We start from the raw sequence: 20,006 nt of genomic DNA, 5'->3' as shown, positions 1-20,006 counted from the left end.
GGTGATATGTACCGAAAGTAACTAGAATTCTGCTGGTGTGTGAATTAGTGTGCAACGTCATCAAGAAAAGTAAAATTAATGTATGTCAGTTTTTACTGAGTAAACAGTTTCCACAAAGCTGAACAATAACTAGGTAAATGGTGAAATTTAGTGAAGTTTTTGATAGGACCTTTGCAGTTGTTCTTGAATGCAATTATATTGTCTGGATAAGCATGTTTTGTCATTCATGTGTATTAAAGAAATTAAAGCTGTAAATGTGAGAAATCTGAGCTGCAGAACTTATTTTTGGGTAAGAAATCTATTGTGTCTGTAGGTTCTGAAGCAGCTGTTCATGGAACAGTAGATGCTACTTAGGAAAAAGCTGGATGATTATGATTCTGATAAATATAACTGAAAGTAATACTACTAAAAGGACAAAGTGTTTTCCTAATACTTTTCTCTGAAGTAATTGGGAATAGAATCTAAGGGGGCTGGATGTGGAGAGTACTAAAAGCGTAAAATTTTGTACAGGGGAAATAAAAGTTCAAGAAGTCCCATTTTCACTTTGGTTATATAGCCCATGTGTTACACTGGGAGAATGCTTATAAAATGAATGCAGCATGATTGTCAGCATTACTAAGCCTATATTGGAAATCTTGTATTATAAAAGAGCTGCTTTAAGTTTTTGTCTTCATATGAAGGCCACTATGAGAAACTCAAAAGACACTGAAATTGTGCAATTAGAGAACTTAGTATAAAGTTTATTTAATTAAAAGTCCATAGCTCTAGCAGTGCCTGAAATTTTCTGGATTTTCTGCTGCCTAAGAACTATGACATGAGATAGAAACATTTTAAGATGCCAGGCTACTCTGGAAAACTTACTACAGATATATCTCTCTATATATCTAGATATATAGCTATATCCTAGATCCATAATATTAATATATTAATATAGGTATAGGATACATTATATAAACTGTATATGTATGTGTGTACAGAGTACAATATATATACATATGTATGTATATGTAAAAAAACCCACACAGAACTGTTAAAAAGGTCCATTCTATTAATGTGCTTTCTACTTCTCTCTGAGAACAGTTACAGGAAAATGAACAGGATTTTTATGGCTTGTGTGTCATAATCACTTCATTCCAATGGCTCTCTGTGCTAGTCCACAGACTTTAAACTGTACAACTGCACAACCCATGCTTTTCAATAATAGAGGACTGTAATCTGAGGAAAATAATGCTGCACAGTGGTTGATGGAAGCAGCTTTGAATTTGCACTGATTTTTCTTACCAGTCAACCAAAACAACTCCCATGCTTCTAGATTTCATGAGCATCCAAAGATACTTCTTAGGAGGGAAGTATGTCGTCTTTTCTTGTCAGCTGAGGAAACTTGGTGCAAAGTAAATACTATCATAACAGTGTAACCCAAGGCTATTTTTTATGTTGTTGCTAATGAACCTCTTGACATCTAACTCTATATTGCTATATATTGTGTGTGTGTGATACTGTGAGGTCTGGTTTTATTTAGAATCAGAGGCAGTGTCCATACGAATGGTACGCACATATTTGAAATATGGTTTATACATGGATTTGTATGTGACAAATGTAAACATTTGGTGGTTTACAGTTCTTACCTGTTCTGGACATTTAGCTGGGGCTGGGGAGTTGCCATTGTTTCACTAACTGGAGTTTTGTGCTGAGTAAACAGACCTAGAAGATCTTACTGCCATACCAGTCTGTCAGATATTATTTAAGTTAAGACTTGGGAGTGAAGGTTGGGGTTTTTTGGTTTTGTGTTTCTTTGGGTTTTGGGGGGTTTTTTTGTTGGTTTTCTTGTTGTTGTTGGGGTTTTTTTGTTTTGGTTTTTTTTTCCATTTTTGTTGAACAAGGGAGATACACAATAGCTTAGTTTTGAGATTATTCGTTACTTCAGGTCTTTTTAGAAAAAATTTTAGTTAACGGGCTTTTCAAAATCTGTTAGCAGTCTGCATGTTGTGCAATTAGAGAACTTAGTATAAAGTTTATTTAATTAAAAGTCCATAGCTCTAGCAGTGCCTGAAATTTTGAAAGAGGTACAAGTTAGAGGAAAGTTGACATAACAATGTTTATAGAATATCTGCATCATTTATGATAGTATTATATACGCAAGTCACTAGACAGTTTTGCAACTTTAATTTGTGTGCTGCTTAAATATAAAAATCTGCCTTTTCCAGGGACCTTAAGCCAGAGAACATCTTGCTAAATGAAGATATGCACATTCAAATAACAGACTTTGGAACAGCAAAAGTATTATCTGCAGATAGCAGACAAGGTATGCCATTATTTACTTCATAATGTGACACAGATAACTATAGCAAGTGGCCCTTTGAAAATGTACATATGTTGTATTTACCAAATTTTAACCTTTAAATATCATTACCTCTTATCTAACAAAACCACTGAGAGATCTTGAAACAGTTTTGACTGTGGCTGCTTAGATTATGTCAGAAGAGGTAATATTTGGTGTAGTGGTATAGCCAGTTAGATCACCTAATATAGTGGGAAGTTAAACTACTTCAAATTACTTTTCATCTGCAAGACTAGAATACAAACAAATAGTTACTGTGGCTCAGCTGAAACAGTAAGTTTTTACTCTGCTTATGTATCTAACCACGGTGATTATCAGAGTTGCTCAAATGTGAAGGTTACAGAATTCTTGTGTCATTAGTTGCTTAGTATTAACCTGTGAATCAATGATGCTGCAAACAATGCCTGAAAAAAAGCACTAGGCTGAACTGAATTTGATAAACTTAATTTTTTACTTGAATGTAGTAAGCTTGTGTTGGTAGATTTTATACCTAACAAAGTGCCTAAATGCCTAGCTTCTTGAACCAAATAGATATCACTGAGATTGATTTGTCTCTTGCAAGTAGGTTTTGTGGATGGGTAGAGAAATGAAATTCCCGTGAGTTCTTTGTAACATTACATAAATTGCAATAGATTGCCTTTGGGGTATTTTTTATTGGGTGGGGGTAGGGGGGTAAGAGGGAGGTTGGCTTCTCCATCAGTATGTATTTGCTTATTTTTTTCCATTTTCTTACCAGCACGGGCAAACTCATTTGTAGGGACAGCACAGTATGTTTCTCCAGAACTGCTGACAGAGAAATCTGCCTGTAAAAGGTGAGGATTCTCTTGTATCTCAGAACTTTACTGACTCTGTCAGGATATTGTCAAATGGTGGGGAGGGGATAAATAAAGCAAGCCAGCGAGCTTAGTATTTCAGAGAAACAAAATGCTTGAGTATAAAGATTTTTTTAAGAGAGTTTGAAATATTTTTTTTCTTAACAAGTATTGCTTCTTGTCTGAGTGCTGGTTTCCTCAGTTCATCTACCTTCTGGAGTTCTACAGACAGGATTAGGTGTTGTCAGGAGAAGGTGTGTAATGTGAAGTTGGATTTCTCTTACCCATAAATAAATCAGAAAAACTTCTTCTGTTATCCAAATAATATAACTATTTTAATTCTGGTTTATATAAGCTTGCTCTAATATGGTAATTCCTGCTGTAAAAGCAACAGAATGTCATGTTCTGTCAGTTAGGGGAAAGGCTACAGCTTGCTTTGACTTGTACTTACATCAACTTGCGGTTATCTTTGCTAAGCTCTACTTGGGGTTTGCAAAGGTTTAAAGTTCATCTCTGTACCTGGTATGAGTGATACCCTTAAGAAATTTCTTACCTAATTTAAATTGGTTCTTGATGGTAACCTACAGACTGTTGTATATGTATTTTATTACAACCGTGGAAGAATAATCAAAGTAATCATTGACATCATAGGGAAAAGAGATCTCTTATATGAATAACTGTGGTAACTTGTGGTAGCATTTCTTGAAATGATAGAAATACCATTAGACTTTCCACTTTTGCTACTAGTAAAGAGGTTTTGACTGGTTTGGCTAATGGAAAGACTTCATCAGGCTATGAACTCTTTTTAGAAGTTACATAATGCTTCATCTTTACAGAAAACTCTTAATTTGAGTAGTTTTGAGTGTTTGTTAGTATTTTGGTCTTCCGTGAGGAATTCTAAGCTTTAATCAAATCTATGTATAGTTTACCTCAAGGTAAAATAATTTAAAAATACTCTTTCAGGCCAACACACTAAAACTTAAGACTTTCCCTCATCCATGTACCATATAGCCTGCCAGTTTGTTTGTGTCTTCAGAAAAGCTTTAAGTGAAAAAGCTGTATTGTGACTTTTTTTTTTTGCCTAAAATATTTAGAGGAAAGGATTTTAATTCTGAAGGAGCATATATTGCATGCAGTTTAATGCATCTTTGAATTGTGGTAGTGGATAATAAATATTCTTTTTAGTCTCATTACATACCCATTAATTACTTTGAGAATTCAGCTGTCTTGCACATGTGCTTGTAGTCAGTTGTTGTGGGATGGTTACTGTATACTTTTTTTTTTTTTAAAGTTGCATTGCTAGCCTGCTCTTCTGTCAATGAATGAAATGAAAATGGTGTGGAAGTTGTGCTAGGCCGGTTTGTCCAATGTGTTCATGCTATGTTCTAACTAGCAGAAGTTTAAGAATTCTTTTAAAGTTACAGTTTAAAGACTTTTTATAGGAAAACATACTATATGTTTTTTCCTCTTTCTTTTGAAGCTCTGACCTCTGGGCTCTGGGATGTATAATATATCAGCTTGTAGCTGGATTGCCTCCATTTAGAGCTGGGTAAGAGATTTAAGCTAATTATGTGGATCATAAATATGTTGACTTGGTTTTGGCTTTTACCTTACTACCTATTCTGGACTACAACTTTTCATGGTGCAATGTTGGTGTTAATGTCATGCCTGCTTTTATTTGTCCTTTCTGATGTCATGAAGATGCTTAGACAGCTATAACTAGAGTTTCTGAGAGAGATTCCTTAATTTATCCTAGGATTTCACATGTAATTTATACCATAAAGATAACTATGCCTACATGAAGAGGGTATGAGGCACCTCTGCATTGAGCCATTTGAACTTTCCTTATTCTTCAAGTATCTGGTGCTTACAGGATCATAGATACTTGGAAGACTGTACCCCTTCACCCTGGAAAGGTTTATGGGAATTTGACTTAACTTGTAGATCTCCCGTTTAATATTTGTCCAGGTTATGCACTGTTAAGGTGAAAGAACCATGGAGAACTAATAACAAGAGCTATGTTTTTCTCTTTTGCAGAAATGAGTATCTTATATTCCAGAAGATAATAAAGTTGGAATATGACTTTCCAGAAAAATTTTTTCCCAAGGCAAAAGACCTTGTTGAAAAGCTATTGGTAAATATATGCTGCTGTTCAATGATTTGATGACATTGGAAACATTCAGCTTATGTAGGGTTTTTTTTCCCTAAAGTTTCTATGCACTCTATTGCAAACCTTATAATAAGAACGACTGTGAGCATTATTGACTGCATAGGGGAGTGTCTTGAAAATCAACAGCCATTATTAAACAGCACTTAGATTGTAATTTTTTTTTTAAATCTGAATTCTAAGGTGTGGACAAGGAATGTCTCTCAGTGAAATGGAAGTAAATGATTCTAAATACTGTGCATTACACACAGAAGTTAAAAGTCAAATACTTAGGTTTACATAGTACTTAGATTAATTCTTGTTGAGTTGTATAACGAATCGTTTAGTTGGAAACAATGTTCTGTACATCATGGGGAGATATATTCATCACAGTAAAAATCAACTTACCTTGCATTTTAACATGCACTTACCTTGCACTTAATACATGGCTCAATAGTATCAGCCAAAGAATTACTCTGCATGTGAATGTTTGACAGATAGGAAGAAAAAAATCGTTGTGTCTCATCAGCGAGATAGCTGTGACAATAAAATGAATATGCAGAGAACATTTTGGGTGGTATAAGCTTTTTGAAGTTCAATAGTCTAGCATATTAGCATGGGGCAGGGGGTGATGAGGAAATTCTGTCTTACGTTTGTGGATGATGATGAGTGCAACCATTGTAAAGGGCCTAGCAGCATGTTCCTGTGTCCAGGCCAGCTCTATGGCCAAGCCAGTGCCTGCTGAATGGTAAGGTCCAGGTTGTATCAACATCCTGAGAACTGTGTAGTTTTAGGGTGCTTGAGACGTTGATGTTTGACACCAACTATACCTCCCACAGCTTCTTGCATCACTAGAATGTGATGCTGGGCTATACTTAAATGAGTTATGCTCCATCAGGCCTTCTCTGTATGTTTACTTGGTTTTGTTTCTGTCTTTATGAAGAAACAAAGCCAAAAAATTGTGTGGATCCAAAGAAGTGCTCCTTTCTCTAGATCTGTGAGCTGGTGTAATGTAAAAATGTTGCTGCTGAGACATATTGGCAAATAACATCTTGTATTATAAGCAGTCTCCTTATATTCTAGATATGTATGCTTAGGTCAGTGAGACCAACTGATTTTAAGTTTTCGCATGCTGCTATGCAAATGTGAATGGTGCTCGCCCTTTCCTTGTCATTATTTTATGTGTGTTAACTTAACTGTAATTTGCTCAGGTTCTAGATGCTACTAACCGATTAGGTTGTGAAGAAATGGGAGGATACGGACCTCTTAAGGCTCACCCCTTCTTTGAATCCATTGTGTGGGAGAACCTACATCTTCAGACACCCCCAAAACTTACAGCGTATTTACCTGCTATGTCAGAGGATGATGAAGACTGTTACGGAAATGTATGTTTGTCTATTGCTCTATTCAGCTCTGATGCTGCCCGAGACTTTCATTAAAGCATAATTATTGCATATTAAATATTTTTATTGAAACTACTGATTAGTTATATTTTAATGAAGGCTCAATTATTAAGAACCTAATATAAAATTGTTGGTTAGCTGGTTAAAATTTGAACTAGTCAGGTGTTTTGGGGGGGGAGGGTTGGGGTTTGTGTTTTTTTTTTGTTTTTGTTTTTTTTTGATGAAGTGAGAGTTTGGAAAAAATACTGGTTGGCTTGCTTTTGACCAAGCGAACTTTTTTGGATAAGTGCCCCTTAATCTATAGAGAGTAGGCTGTCTTTTTGCCCAAAGCATGATAAACAAAAGCATGCTTAAATTAAAAGCCACAGTTAGTGCAAAATAAGCTTTTTTTAATCATAGAAATTTCTTTACTTCATTATGTTTCCTCCTGTAGTATGACAATCTCCTGAGTCAGTTTGGTTGCATGCAAGTTTCTGGTTCTGCCTCTTCCCATTCACTGTCTGCCCCAGAGACAAGTACACCACAGACATCAGGAGGAAATATTGAACAGTATATTCATGATCTTGACAACAATTCCTTTGAGCTGGACTTACAGTTTTCTGAAGATGAAAAGAGGTTACTTCTGGCAAAACAAGCTGGTGGAAATCCTTGGTAAGATCTTTGAATATAGCTGATCTGTTACTTGCACAGCAGTAAGGAATCCAGAAAAATAAGTTATTTTGATTCAAATTAATATTTGTCAGTCTTAATCTCTTCAAGCAAACAATTAGCAACTAGATTTTTCTTGACTTCTATATTTAAAGCAATAGCAGCGAAAACCTAATACTCCATTTCTAAAATTTACAAGGTCTGGAAGTTGTTGTGGAGTATGTTTGTAAGATAAGCAGAAATGACGCTATACCAGTGCTAGGACTCCACAGAGTCCTAGAACTAGAAAAAGTTCCTTCTTTCTTACAGTTGCCATAAGTTGTTGGGGTTTCTTTGAATGGTAATATTTGGTTGATATCTAACCAAAATACCTCTAGACCATGTACTTATTAGCATTTCTCTTCACTTTTGAGAGAGGTTTCTCATTTGCGATTTTTTTTTTTTTTCCTTCCCCTCCCTGTCAGATTTTAGAAAAAACTCTTTGTCTTGGAATGAGGAAGAGTCCAAAACTCATCTAGTAAAGTTGTTCAGGACTTTGGAAGAAAAGGAGACACTAGGGAGAGACATGGAAAATTGCTTGATAAGAATAGTAAAAAGCTGTTTCTGTGGAAGAATTACTTCTGGAGTAATAGTTACTTTTCTTTTTTTTTTAAGGCATCAGTTTGTAGAAAACAACTTAATCCTAAAAATGGGTCCAGTGGACAAAAGAAAGGTAAGGGCTTTTCTTAGTTCCCTGTAACAAGATTCAGCTGTCGCATTTTTGCACAGTTGCAGCATAGATAAGGAACTGGTTTTAGAGCTTCCTTGTTTAACTTACTTGCAAGTGTAAAATTGTTTTGTTTATTTTCTAAAATGCAGCATTTTCTTGTGAATAGATTGTTTTTTCTTAATTTAGTGGTGTGCCCTTGATTTTTGAAAAGGCTAAAAGTAAATGTGCTATTGATGCTTTCATTTTGAGAGAGTAGTAAATGAGTTTTTGGTCCCCCTCCTCCTCCTCCCAATCTGATATAGCCCACTAAACGCTTTGTCTTGATGCATTGCCTGCATGTGGATTGAGCCACAAATATTGGAAAATAAAATAAAGCCCATAGTGTCCTTAACTGTGGTGTTTTTCCTGGATCCAACTATTGCCTGTATGCTGAGAGGCAGAGCTGACATTAGAACAGATTTTTAAGTTTAACATGCTACAGATGAGCAATGATAGTCTGTGTCAGCTTTACAGGAATGTAGGTTCTCTTTCATCTAAGTTACTACCTGCTTGTTCCTAATTTTCTCCACAAAATCATGAGTATTGATTTCTGTGCTGGAGTCTTTGACAAATAAATTTTGCTTCACTCAGTACAGCTAGTTATTTTATGTTTTGTTAGAACTTGAAGATGTTTTCTTAAAATAGTACTTGTGTTTTGCCATGTAGTAGGAATGCATTGTAACCTCCTAAAAAAGGAGTGAAGTCAAATAGGTAAAGCAAAAGGAAAACAAAAAAAAGTCCCCCAAATGCAAACATACTATCCTATCACTGAGCTGTTTTAATTCTACCTCTGTTTTTAAATTCAGAGATCTACACATTTACGTTTCCCTCCCCCCTCATGCTTTTTTTGCATTGCTGCTTCTGCTTTTCTTGTTAGGGATTGTTTGCACGTCGGCGCCAATTGCTGCTCACAGAGGGGCCCCACCTGTATTATGTGGATCCTGTCAACAAAGTTCTAAAAGGAGAAATTCCATGGTCTTTAGAGTTGCGGCCAGAAGCCAAGAATTTTAAGACATTTTTTGTTCACACAGTAAGTGACTTTAATTTCCTTAAAAGTTGCACTAAGATCCTTGGACAATTATTGTAAGTTGTTAACAAAGAAATTTTTCCAGACAAAATACAATTCCTTAAATACAAGTGTTGATAGCCTTAATTTAAAAAAGAACAAAAACAAAACACCACCACCAACCCTTCCTGAAAAACAAACCAAAACAACAACAACAAAAACTCTGACATACACATCTCCCACAAAAATACAAGTGTATTTTTTATTATTTGTGTGTAAATAAACTATAAGTAGATTTGGGGATTTGAAGTAAGTTCTTAAGAACTTTTAAAATTTAGCCCTATTTTTATATAATGGATTACAGGGAGTGTACCAACAATATATTGTCAGTTGACTGCTTAAACAATACTGAGATGCCAGATGTATGGTTATTCAGTAATATGTAATGTTATATAACTGTAATTGGATTTAACCTTTGGGAAGTTTATGAACTGATTCTGAATAATTATTTTATTGGTAGGTGCAGAATAATTACTGCTTTGGTTAAACTGTGTTTGGAATACTCATTAAAATGTTGTTTACTTATAGCCAAACAGGACATACTACCTGATGGACCCAAGTGGGAATGCTCATAAATGGTGCAAAAAGATACATGAAGTTTGGCGGCACAGATACCACCAGAATGCTGCTAAATAGTAATGCTCATCCAAAATTTCCCAGTTTCCCTACTTGCTGCTAGAACTCCGTGTGCAGCCGATCAGAGGAATCTTTTCAACCCACCTATTACCATCTCAAGGGGAAGCATATGTCTGAAATGTTCTGTTTTGTTTTGGTTTTTTTTTTTTTTAAAGAAAGAAAAAAAAAGAAAAGCAAAAACCTAATGGAATTCAGGGTCGCTTTGCTTGTTCTTTGTGCTTCTGTTGAGGCTTCCACATGCATATCATTGCAGTGAAGATCTTGCTTTTGTGCACTTCAGCTCAATTTCTGCTGCAGGCTAGTGGATAGACCTTGTGTTACCAGCTTCACTTAAGATGAGTTAAAACCAATCCACACGCACACATGCCAAATCATGTACCAGCCTTGCATTTTATAGGGCTGGGGTTTTCTGTGACTTTCAGATTATCATTAAATTGTATTTCATCAGGGAGCTTTTATATGCCTCTCCTAAGCACCACCTCTTTGTTTTCCTTTCCTCACAGTCCCCCAGCTTATTGGTATATGGCATTTGTAGCCAGGTCAGTTGCACCCTTTTGTAATTCCTAATATAGTTCTGGTTGCAGGATTTATGTGGTACTTTAGTAATTATGTGAATGAGTCAGATGTATGTGTCTGGCAGACAGGCTCCAATGATACAGGTTTTGAGAGAGTAAAATGCTGAACACGGCACTGAAAGTTTTCTAAAATTGAAATGTTGGCTTCTGAAGCATATAAGATTTTAAACATTCAATTTAAATTTTAATATGAATCATATATGTATTTAATCAAGGGACAGTAAACTTACCAGCATGCTTTTAACTAATGCTAACTAAAAAATTAACTAGTTAGTATGGGGGAAAAAATGTCACTATTGAAGTAGTAAATAGTTTTTCACCTTTTCAGGAGATGAGGGCTAGAAGCTTTCTTTCCAGGGTGTGCATGTATTGTGCATTTTAGTGGGGCCAACCTATTTACCTGGGTAGAGAAGGAAGTGTGAAAGCTTTGTACAATTGATTACTTGACTTTTTTTGTCTCATTGTGTAATGAGATGTACAAATAATACTATTTTTGGTCCTTGGCTAAATATTTAGCAACTCTGAAAAAATTCAAGCAATTGAAATATTAGATCCATAAAGTAATATGGTTAAAAATTCAAAGGAAAATACTGATACAAAGGGGAAAATATATGGTACATAAGGCATATCTATAAAATGAAAATATTTTTCATATCGATCTCCTTTATCCTCTTCAAATTAAGGCTTTCTTGTGGTCAAACATTTCTTGTAACATTGCAAAGATATAACTTTCTATGTGCTAAAAACAACTTCCCTAATGTTATTTTCAACATGCCTGTGTTCCTGAACCTTGCAGAGAGGAATGACCTAGGTCTGGACAAAGGCATTCCTTCCCTTTTTTTAAAAGCAGTATAAACATCACACCTATTTATTCACCTTCTACGCATACAATCTCTTAGCATTTTGAGGTCTCATACTATGATGTGCTTTTCCTTCCACCAAAGAAAGAAATGTTCCACTGCAATGCTGAAAAAACTCATGGGCTACTGTTCTAGAAGCAGTGTTGTAAAAGCAGTGGCTTATCAGGATTTCTCAGAAAACAGATGAATGTTGGATATTTTGTTGTTGTACAGGGTGAAGGAGATTTATTATTGATCTCTTTAAAAACTGTTATGTGGTTGAACTTGATGACAGTGCAGCTTTTCCGCTACCTTTCAGTCTTTAAAGAAGAGAATGCAGTTGCCTTTTCTTTTGGAGAGACTACATTCTTGTAGTCTTCTGTTATCCCACAATGTACACAGACTTGACAAAAGTAAATCACTGGCTTACAGTGCCTGGTGTTAAGGGAGCTAAGGTGTCCTGTAAATGGCTGAGATGAGAGAGAGAGAGACCACCATTCCCTTTGCACTGTGAGAATTTTCATCACATACAAGGTACACTCACTCCTTGTCACTGAAATTTGAATAGCACAGTACACCTCCTGTCTGTGCCTCTATTAATCCTGGATTTACCATTCTAACCAAGATGATGTGTATTGTAAGTTTGTAGTGCTATCCATTTGTTCTCCGACTGTCTAATTCCAGCTGTATGTTGGATCCTCTGGAGGCAACCTTACTGCTTTTGGATTTAGTCTTTGGTTTAGAGATGTAGATGTATTCCCAACTTTATACAGGAGAGTTTCGCGGTGATGGAAATTCACGGTGCCACTGCTGTTCAGTGTGACAAAACTTGGCCTCACATAAAAAGTCTGGCAAAGTTGTTCTGCTGATAGTGAATACCTTAGCTTCATTAGGAGATGGAGTGATCTCCATTGGCTTGTTCACTAGGTGGAAATCTAGGAATGCGTAAACATGTTTTCTGTAATATTTAGACTTGTAGTCATTTTGCCATAACAAAGTAATTACTCTGCTTTTTCACACCTTGAAAATCCTTTCTTGGTAGACTTCCATCTTGCCCACCAAAAACTTTCAGCCAAAGAAATCTTGATAGCAGTAAGCTATCAAGAAGGTGTCTGGAAGGCTGATGTCTGCATTCTAGTATTCCTTTTCTCTTTTGACAATGCTGTCATTAGAAAACTGTGAGCACCTCTTACAGGCATCCCTCCCCTTAGAACTTCAGTGTTCCAAATCAAATCTTCCTTAGCTGCTGCTTTTTTGGGAAGGGAGTAGAACTTTTCTGGGAGAGGTATTTGTCTGTCTTGGACTGTAAGTGAAATCTGTGGTTTTGAAAGATGGCAAAAGAATAGAGTGAGGCAAGACAAAGCAATCATGCAGATTTAAGTATGTTTCACCAGTTTGTCCACTTAAATGTGTATTGGCAGGTGCTGCATACTATGAAGGGCTGGTTCCTATTTTAAATGCTTACACCTGAAATGGGGTAGCTTCAGATCTTTGTCCTGAATATCACTCCTGTGGTTTATGGGAGTTTATGGAATGAAATGTACAAGGGAGATTCTTCAGAGCTGCAGATAAGCCAGTTAATTTCTCTGCTCTTTATCCGAGGTCTTCAAAGCGCAAAAAGGGTTGTTAGGCACTTGAAGACTCTTCTTCAGATTCCTCACTGCAAACCTACTGAAAACCAAATCTAATGATTGATTCATTCCATCTTTTGCATTTTGAACAATTGCCAATCATTTATAAAGAATCTGGTCAGTAATGTTGTAATTTTGTTTTGCTTGGGCTTTGAACTTCAGGAAGGTGTTTATTGCATCTGTTTTCTGTGGGGTGGAGCTTAAGAAAGGATTTTTGAATTGCAATGTTCTATTTAGTGTCCAGCCCACTCACAGGAAGTTTAAAACTACTTTGATAAGCTGGAGAGATGAGTTTATTACTGTTGGCCTTAAAGTCCAGTTTTGAGAAGGACTTAAACTAAGGAAGACTTGCTTCAGATGTGATGGTGAGGCATTGTGAGCAGACTGATATTACCTATCAAGATCTCATTTGCTAAGCACTTAGATGGTGAGCACCTCAAACTATCAGGTAGTACTGTGCTCCACTTACTTTTCTCCTTCTGATGTGATTTAGTTGTGAAGTATCTGCTATATATAAGCCCAGAAAAAAACTCTGTAGGTTGAAACAAAGATGTGATAATTGTAATCCATTTTCATAGTTCAAGATGTTTAATTTAATGTGCTTGATATAATTACATTTTGTGCTGGGAACTTGGAATAATCCTGAGGATTTCCCACATGTACATTTAACAGTTTCTTTTGAATTATTTAGTAAAGTCAACACAATTACTTCATTTGGCCTGTGGACAAAACATTTGATTTTCAACACCTTGCTGAGGAGAGAACTTGTGTATTAATAGTTGCCTAAAGATGCCGTCTGTGGATTGTGATCATTCTTTCTACTAGTGAATTACATGAATAGGTGTGGTATTTATACCTGAAATTTTGGTGAATGCCTGTAATATTTTATGCAAATAGTTTAATTAATCAAACAGAAGTGCTCCTGCAAAGCTTCATGACACAGATAGTCCATCAGCTGATCAAGTGAGCTTACAGACAAGTAATTCTCTGACCCAACATGGTATGCTTTCAGTTAACACTGGTAATTTAAAAATGTTTCCTCTTTCTTAGAAGAAATATGACTTTCATACCGTAAACAATTGGAGGGGTTCTTAAGCACCCAATAACCTGGACTGTCTGTCAGCATGGTAGTGAATGTAGATGGTTGTCATTTGACAAAGCTTCCTATGACCATGTACTAACTCTGACTGGATGTGGCATATGTTCTAAATTGTAGCAGAACTTGCAATTACTATATCTGACAAAAGAGAAAAATAGGAACCAGGAACCATAATCAGTTTTGATAGTTGTATGCTAGCTGTTTTCAGGTTGGTGGCAGTCAGTTATGTGCGTAATATTCTCTACCTGGTTTGTAGCTGTAACTGTGATGTACAGATAAAAGAAAAAAAAAAACCAACAAAAACAAACAAAGAAAAAAAAACCAAAAACCCCACAACCAAACCAAACAACAAAAAAAATCCCCAACCCCCTCAACAAGCACCACAAAAGAATCTCCCCTTCTCCAAGAACTTGTGAAAACAGAAGCAAATAATGCAATGATATAAGATACACACTTTTGTATTTTTATTCTTCTAAGGTTATTTGCTGGCTCTTGTTGGCCTCTAGTTCAGTCTGTGTTATTTAAATTCTAATATATGAATTATTTGGATTGAATTCATGTTCGGGGCCATGGTGTTGTATGTATTGATGTACAGCCTTGAATGTGAATAATTATTGTAAACTATATTTTACACCTTTTTTCTGGCTTTATTATATAAATTTTCTATTGGTCGATGATTTAATCATATCTCATAATTTAATGACTGTTTATTCTCCTCTCGACAGATCTCTGTGCTGTAGATGTGTAGTTAGTGACTGGATGACGGATTTCACTTATGCTTGGTAGTCTGTAATAAAGGCATGTAGGGTCCTGGCCCGGCCTCCGCCTCTTCCTTCCGTCGCGGGGGGGGGGGGGGGGGGGGGGGGGGCAGGACCTCCGGCCCAGCGGCGGCGCTGTCGCACGCACGCGCGCCGCTTCCGGGGCCGCGGCCTTGGCGCGGCGGGCGGGCCGCCCCGGGCCGCCCGCTGAGGCCGTCGTTCGCCGCTCGGGCGCGGCTGCCCGTCATCGCGTCGTCGTGAACGGCCCCGGCGGACGAGGCTGCTCCAGTGCAGGCGCCGGGCGAGAAGGGGGAAGGGAAGCGGTTCCGAGCGGGACGCTTCCGGTGGGAGGTGCACCCGAGGACCTGTGGCTGGGGCGGGCCCTTACGGCGGCGAGGATGGCGGCGGAGAACCACTGCGATTTGCCGGTTCATCCGATCGGCGGCCTCGGCCTGGGAGGCCCGGGCGGGCCCTGCCGCCGGTGCAGCTCAGCGCCGCCGCCCGGCGCGGTGCCCGGCAAGTGGGTCCGGCTGAACGTGGGGGGCACCTGCTTCCTGACCACTCGGCAGACGCTCTGCAGGGACCCCAAGTCCTTCCTCTTCCGCCTGTGCCAGGCCGACCCCGACCTGGACTCGGACAAGGTGAGCGCGGGCCCCGCCGCGCCGCTGCCCCCGCGGGCGCGCTCCGCCGGGCCCCCTCTTCGCGCCGCCCCCCCCCCCCCCCCCCCCCCCCCCCCCCCCGCCGCGCCGTTGCGGCGGGTGCCTCGGTCCCGCCTGGGAGCCGGCGCTGCCGGGGCTCGGTGTGCTGCCGGGCCTTGCTGCGGGGCGGGGCGGGCGGCGTTGCCGCTGGCGGTAAGGCAGAGCCGAAGGGGAGCGCGGGGCTCGATGCTGCGGTGAGAGGCTGCAGGAGCGGCGGCAGGTTCCGCCGCCGTCGGGGGAGTCTCTCGGGGGTTGTGTTGCTTCGCGAGTGCGTGTACGTCAGGGGCTTTAGTTGAGGGTGAGGGTGGGCTGATTTCGTGCGAAGCGAGGGGGTTCGTGAGTAACGCCACGGCTTATAAATCCAGCAGAGGGAGGGCAGGGTCCTTCGTATACGTTTTTACGTTGTCCGACCGGGTTAGTTTTAGCGTTTTAATGGGGTGTCAGCCTGCACTGATGCCGTGTTATTTCTGCACTGTCATCACCCTCTTGTTGAAGAACCAGATCAAACTACTTCTGGTAATAACCTCTATCACTTAGCCATAGTATTACACGTTTCAGCAATTGTTTGAGTAAAATATTACTTACTCTGCACGGACTGCAAATGGTGGGTGATAATATTTGGGTATTCGTTCTGACTCGTTTTTAGTAGGGAAAGAAAAGTTACTGATTAAGATTTTATTTATGGAGTGGTATGTAGTAATGGATGTAAAGTCTTCGTATAGAGTGCTGGCTCTGAAAGATTTTGGAGCATAATGGACAGAAATGGACTTCCAGTACAGCACGCTTAGGGAAAAGAAGGGAACAGCTTATAACCCTTGAATATATAACCAACAGGTTGAAAATAAAGAGTTGATTTTTATATGTCAATTTTTCATTCCTTTTTTTTTTTCCCAGTGAGACTAGTAGTAAATTTATCAATTTTCTCATGCATATCTTCCAGAAAGGATGTTTAAATGTTTAAGAAGGTAGGGAACAGAACCTGAGTAGTGTTCCAGAGTTAGAGAAAAAATATGTTAAAGTATGGCCACGTGGGGATTGTATTTTGTTGTCTTTGGTTTGGTTTGGGGTTTTTTGGAGAGGATTAGCTTAAACTGACAAAAATAAATTTAAAAATGTCAGTGGCATGCTTATAGGTCAGAAACTGTCTTTACTTGGGATGGAACAGGAAACCTTTCTTCTAAGGTTTCTTAAATAAAAGATAAGGCACACTTAATAATTAAGGCACCTGTCTTGTGTTCCACTGCAAAAAGGTGCTCATTTGCTATCTCTCAATGCCATCAGGGAAAGAGAGAGAAGTCACATTTTTAGAAGAAATGCTTTAGTTCTAACTACGGTATTTGGCTGCCTTTTTTCACCAATTGATGAAATCAGTCATCTTTCACAAGCACAATCAGTGAGGTGTTGCTGTCTTGTAACATTTCTTGAGGCTACTAATCTAAACATTTTCTTTTTTACTGTGCTTACGTTTTTGGGTTGTAGAAGCAAATCATAAATTTATGCTATGGTTATTTAGCTGTTTGGTAGGATATGGAGAGACTTGATGAATTTGTTCACGTTTTTAGACTTATGTAGTTATAGTTGTCAATAGCGTACGTGACAACTTAAAGCTAGCTGCAGTCACAGCTATAGAAGGATATCCTTTGCTTACAAGGAACATGCCTATACATTATTTAAGCTGCTTAGATATTACTGTCATCCTTTTTTGCTAGTGTAGAAGTCTAATGGAAACCACTTTAGCAAGATGCAAACAAATTGCATTGTCCTGTTATTGTGAGTAGCCTTTTTTATAAAATAGTAGCTGGTATAGTTATCTTTAACAGATTATTGTGCAAATCAGTAACGTGAGGCAAGCAGTAGGTATAGAGGGAACTACAGATTGTTGAGGAAAAACTGGATTTAGAGAAAATCTTGTTATTCAGAGATGCATTGTCTCGGCTTGTGAAGCTGGATGTCTTCAATTTGATGTACAAAAAGCAAAGCCTTTCCTGGTTAAATATGCACTATGGTCTTCTTTTCAGGATGTTTGACAGAGTTTCATGTCCTGTTGTCTTGATCATATGTAGTCATTGATTTTCACTTCAACCATTCAGAGCCTGCAGTCAACTGTCATCTTGGATTTTGCAGAAGTGGCCTACCTCTTAGATTACCCATCATAGTGTATTAATTACAGTACCTAAGATTACTTAAACACATAGAGCCTTTCTTCCAAGGATTTGATTTGGAATCTTTAGATTTTTTCATCTCCTGTAAACAGCAAAACATAATCCAAACAGTTCCTTTTTTTTCCTCTGAATGATAAGATATCATAGATGTCCTTTCAAGAGAAAAAAAATCCGTCCCTGACGTCTCACCAGTTTGTGAGTGTACTGTCTTGATACAAGAGCACATCAATATAATGTATGGCTTAGTTTTGAAATATCAGATGCCTTTAAATGATGAGCACAGATAATTCATGGGAATAATTGGTAATATTTGTGTTATCATCCTGGACTCTGGTTCTTCTCCTTTGCCACATATATGTAAATCAAAATCTGATAGTAATAGATTTGTTTTTTCCCTCATGGTTTTACTCTTTGGAGTCCTGTTATGAGCTGTAACCAGATACTGAGTTAATATATTTTTGTTAATCATACAGTAAAGATTATTTACAATGACTACTATGCAGCACAATTTTGTGCTCATAAAACAGTAGTTCTTACAAGGTGCAGCTAATAGGTAAAGATACTGCCCTCTTAAAAGCCTGGAGCATTGGAGCTGGTCTTTGACCCATAATTCCCTGGGTTTGATTCCATTGTGTATTCTTCCTAAAAGTCACATGGGTTTTAAACACCTAGTTTTAAACTTTAAAGTGAGAGAGAATGTGTATTCGAGCTTATATGTAGGCTGATGCCTGTTAGACCCATCCCAGACATACTTGTGCCTACCACCAGATGAGGATGTGGGGGAGGTGGGGCGGGGAGAATCCTGAGGGATGAGCCAGCAGATGAGATTATCAAAATTGATAGCCACAGCCCTCTGTTTGAAAGAACTATGAAAAATCTAGCCTTAACAAGGTATATCATGTTTCCAGTATGGGGAATTTGTCTGGGATGCACTTCAGTAACTCACTTTGTGAAATTTTAGATGTATTTTCAACAGATTAATACTGAATTGTGCTTATAATGCAAAACATGTTTTATAGTTCATAGGCGCATTTCATATTCCTCTGATAATGTTCCATTTGATAAGTATGTAACTCAGCAAAAATGGAGGAGGAGGTATGTTTTTTTTATAACTTCAGTGAGTTAATCTGGCTTGTGGAACGCTCTAATGTTGTCCCAACTGACAAAAGGGAGGGCGGCAGATTGCACATCTAGAAGCAAGACCAAGCAGAAGAGCCAATAATGAAATTACCTTGTATACCAGTAAATATATCTTTGAAGAAAAAAGTTTAGTTCACATTCTTTTTTGCTTTGCAAGATTGCCAAATCAGAATCTTTAGAAAATGAAGGCGTAAGAAATGCTTATCTCAGATGAGAACACACGTATAAGCAAACCCCAAAATCAATAATAGAGCTGTTTCTGCTAAACTCAACAAGTGAGGCATATCAAAATTAATCATGTTGATATGTTAAGAAATTCTGAAAGAGGTTAACCAGATGAGTTTATTAGAAATGAGAATAAGACAATGAAATAGTTCATAGGTTGCAGTTTACAAATATCAGTTGCATACATAGCGATTTTTTTCCACTGTAATTTCTACACCAACATGTTTTTTTGTTATTTAACTACATAAAATACAAGATTTCCTTAATGATTGCTACTAAAAAAAATTGAAAGGCTTCAAGAAAGGTAGCATGTTTACCTTCAAATTATTGTCAGGTGCTAATGTTGAACGAGGCGGTGCAGCTTATCTCTTGGTATCAGATATGTTTCCAGTTGCAGCAGCAGAAAGATTAACCTTGGCGCACCCTGTGGCTAAAGTAGTGTTGAATGGAATGAGATAGTGACATTGATTCTCTGAATTTAGTAAGTTTCACAATGCGCTGTGCGTCTTTGTATTTAAGACTATTTGAGAATCATTTCAGCAAATGAATGAGTGGTAGTGGTCATACCTACTGTTCACAATAGGATTTGTTTTCCAGAGTATTTAAATCTTTCTTTAGAGATGAATACATAAAAATAGACAAGCAGAGTATTGCTTCTTGCTCACTTTTTCATCCTTGTTTAACTTACTTAATGCTTGTATTGTTAAGTTTTACTGCCAGATATTTCCTGATTTCAGCACCTTCCTATTTTATCTATATACCAGTTTTTCTTTTATGAACTGTTCTATCATTCTTTAAACTTTCCCCTAAGCGAGAAGATTGTCAGCCTTTCTTCATAAGTTTTTTGGCAACAGTATTCATGCTTGATTTTTAATGCCTTTCTAAAGTTAAGCGTAATTGTACTGAGGTAGAATCTCTTAAGGAAGGAAGCAAGCAAGCACTGAATGTTTTAGAAAAATCAAAATCTTCCTGGCAGCACATCCTTAACTGTCAGCACTAAAAAGTATCTTAACTGTAGTCATTGTTCTAAGATATAACTGAGATAAACTTTATTTGTCCATGAGATTTCTGACTAGTTAGGT

At 37.9% G+C, this 20,006-nt stretch overlaps 2 protein-coding genes across 8 annotated transcripts in view; both read left to right on the top strand.

Moving 5' to 3' along the window:
* Positions 1 to 14,754, top strand: part of PDPK1 (3-phosphoinositide dependent protein kinase 1) — a 36,599-nt gene extending 21,845 nt beyond the window's left edge. For all 4 annotated transcript variants that reach the window (XM_052772351.1, XM_052772348.1, XM_052772350.1 and 1 more), the window contains 9 exons: positions 2,205 to 2,302; positions 3,075 to 3,150; positions 4,631 to 4,699; positions 5,188 to 5,284; positions 6,508 to 6,681; positions 7,133 to 7,350; positions 8,002 to 8,059; positions 8,973 to 9,125; positions 9,690 to 14,754. In XM_052772351.1, coding sequence (XP_052628311.1) covers positions 2,205 to 2,302; positions 3,075 to 3,150; positions 4,631 to 4,699; positions 5,188 to 5,284; positions 6,508 to 6,681; positions 7,133 to 7,350; positions 8,002 to 8,059; positions 8,973 to 9,125; positions 9,690 to 9,797 — 1,051 coding nt within the window. In that variant the 3' untranslated portion in view covers positions 9,798 to 14,754. The remainder of the gene's footprint in view (positions 1 to 2,204; positions 2,303 to 3,074; positions 3,151 to 4,630; positions 4,700 to 5,187; positions 5,285 to 6,507; positions 6,682 to 7,132; positions 7,351 to 8,001; positions 8,060 to 8,972; positions 9,126 to 9,689) is intronic.
* A 105-nt stretch (positions 14,755 to 14,859) lies between these two features.
* The window catches only part of LOC128134664 (BTB/POZ domain-containing protein KCTD5), a 39,331-nt gene continuing 34,184 nt past the window's right edge, over positions 14,860 to 20,006 (top strand). For 2 of the 4 annotated variants that reach the window (XR_008232804.1, XM_052772675.1), the window contains exon 1: positions 14,860 to 15,340. Coding sequence is in view for 3 of the 4 variants with exons in the window: in XM_052772675.1 (XP_052628635.1) it covers positions 15,098 to 15,340 (243 nt within the window). In the remaining variant the exon portion in view is untranslated. The remainder of the gene's footprint in view (positions 15,341 to 20,006) is intronic. The other 2 variants (XM_052772676.1, XM_052772677.1) reach the window with 2 other exon arrangements.

This window comes from Harpia harpyja, chromosome 21 (genome assembly GCF_026419915.1).
Source record: "Harpia harpyja isolate bHarHar1 chromosome 21, bHarHar1 primary haplotype, whole genome shotgun sequence".
Taxonomy (NCBI): Eukaryota; Metazoa; Chordata; class Aves; order Accipitriformes; family Accipitridae; genus Harpia; species Harpia harpyja.
The sequence above is the reverse complement of the archived record's forward strand: the minus strand, read 5'-3'. Positions and strand labels throughout refer to the sequence as shown.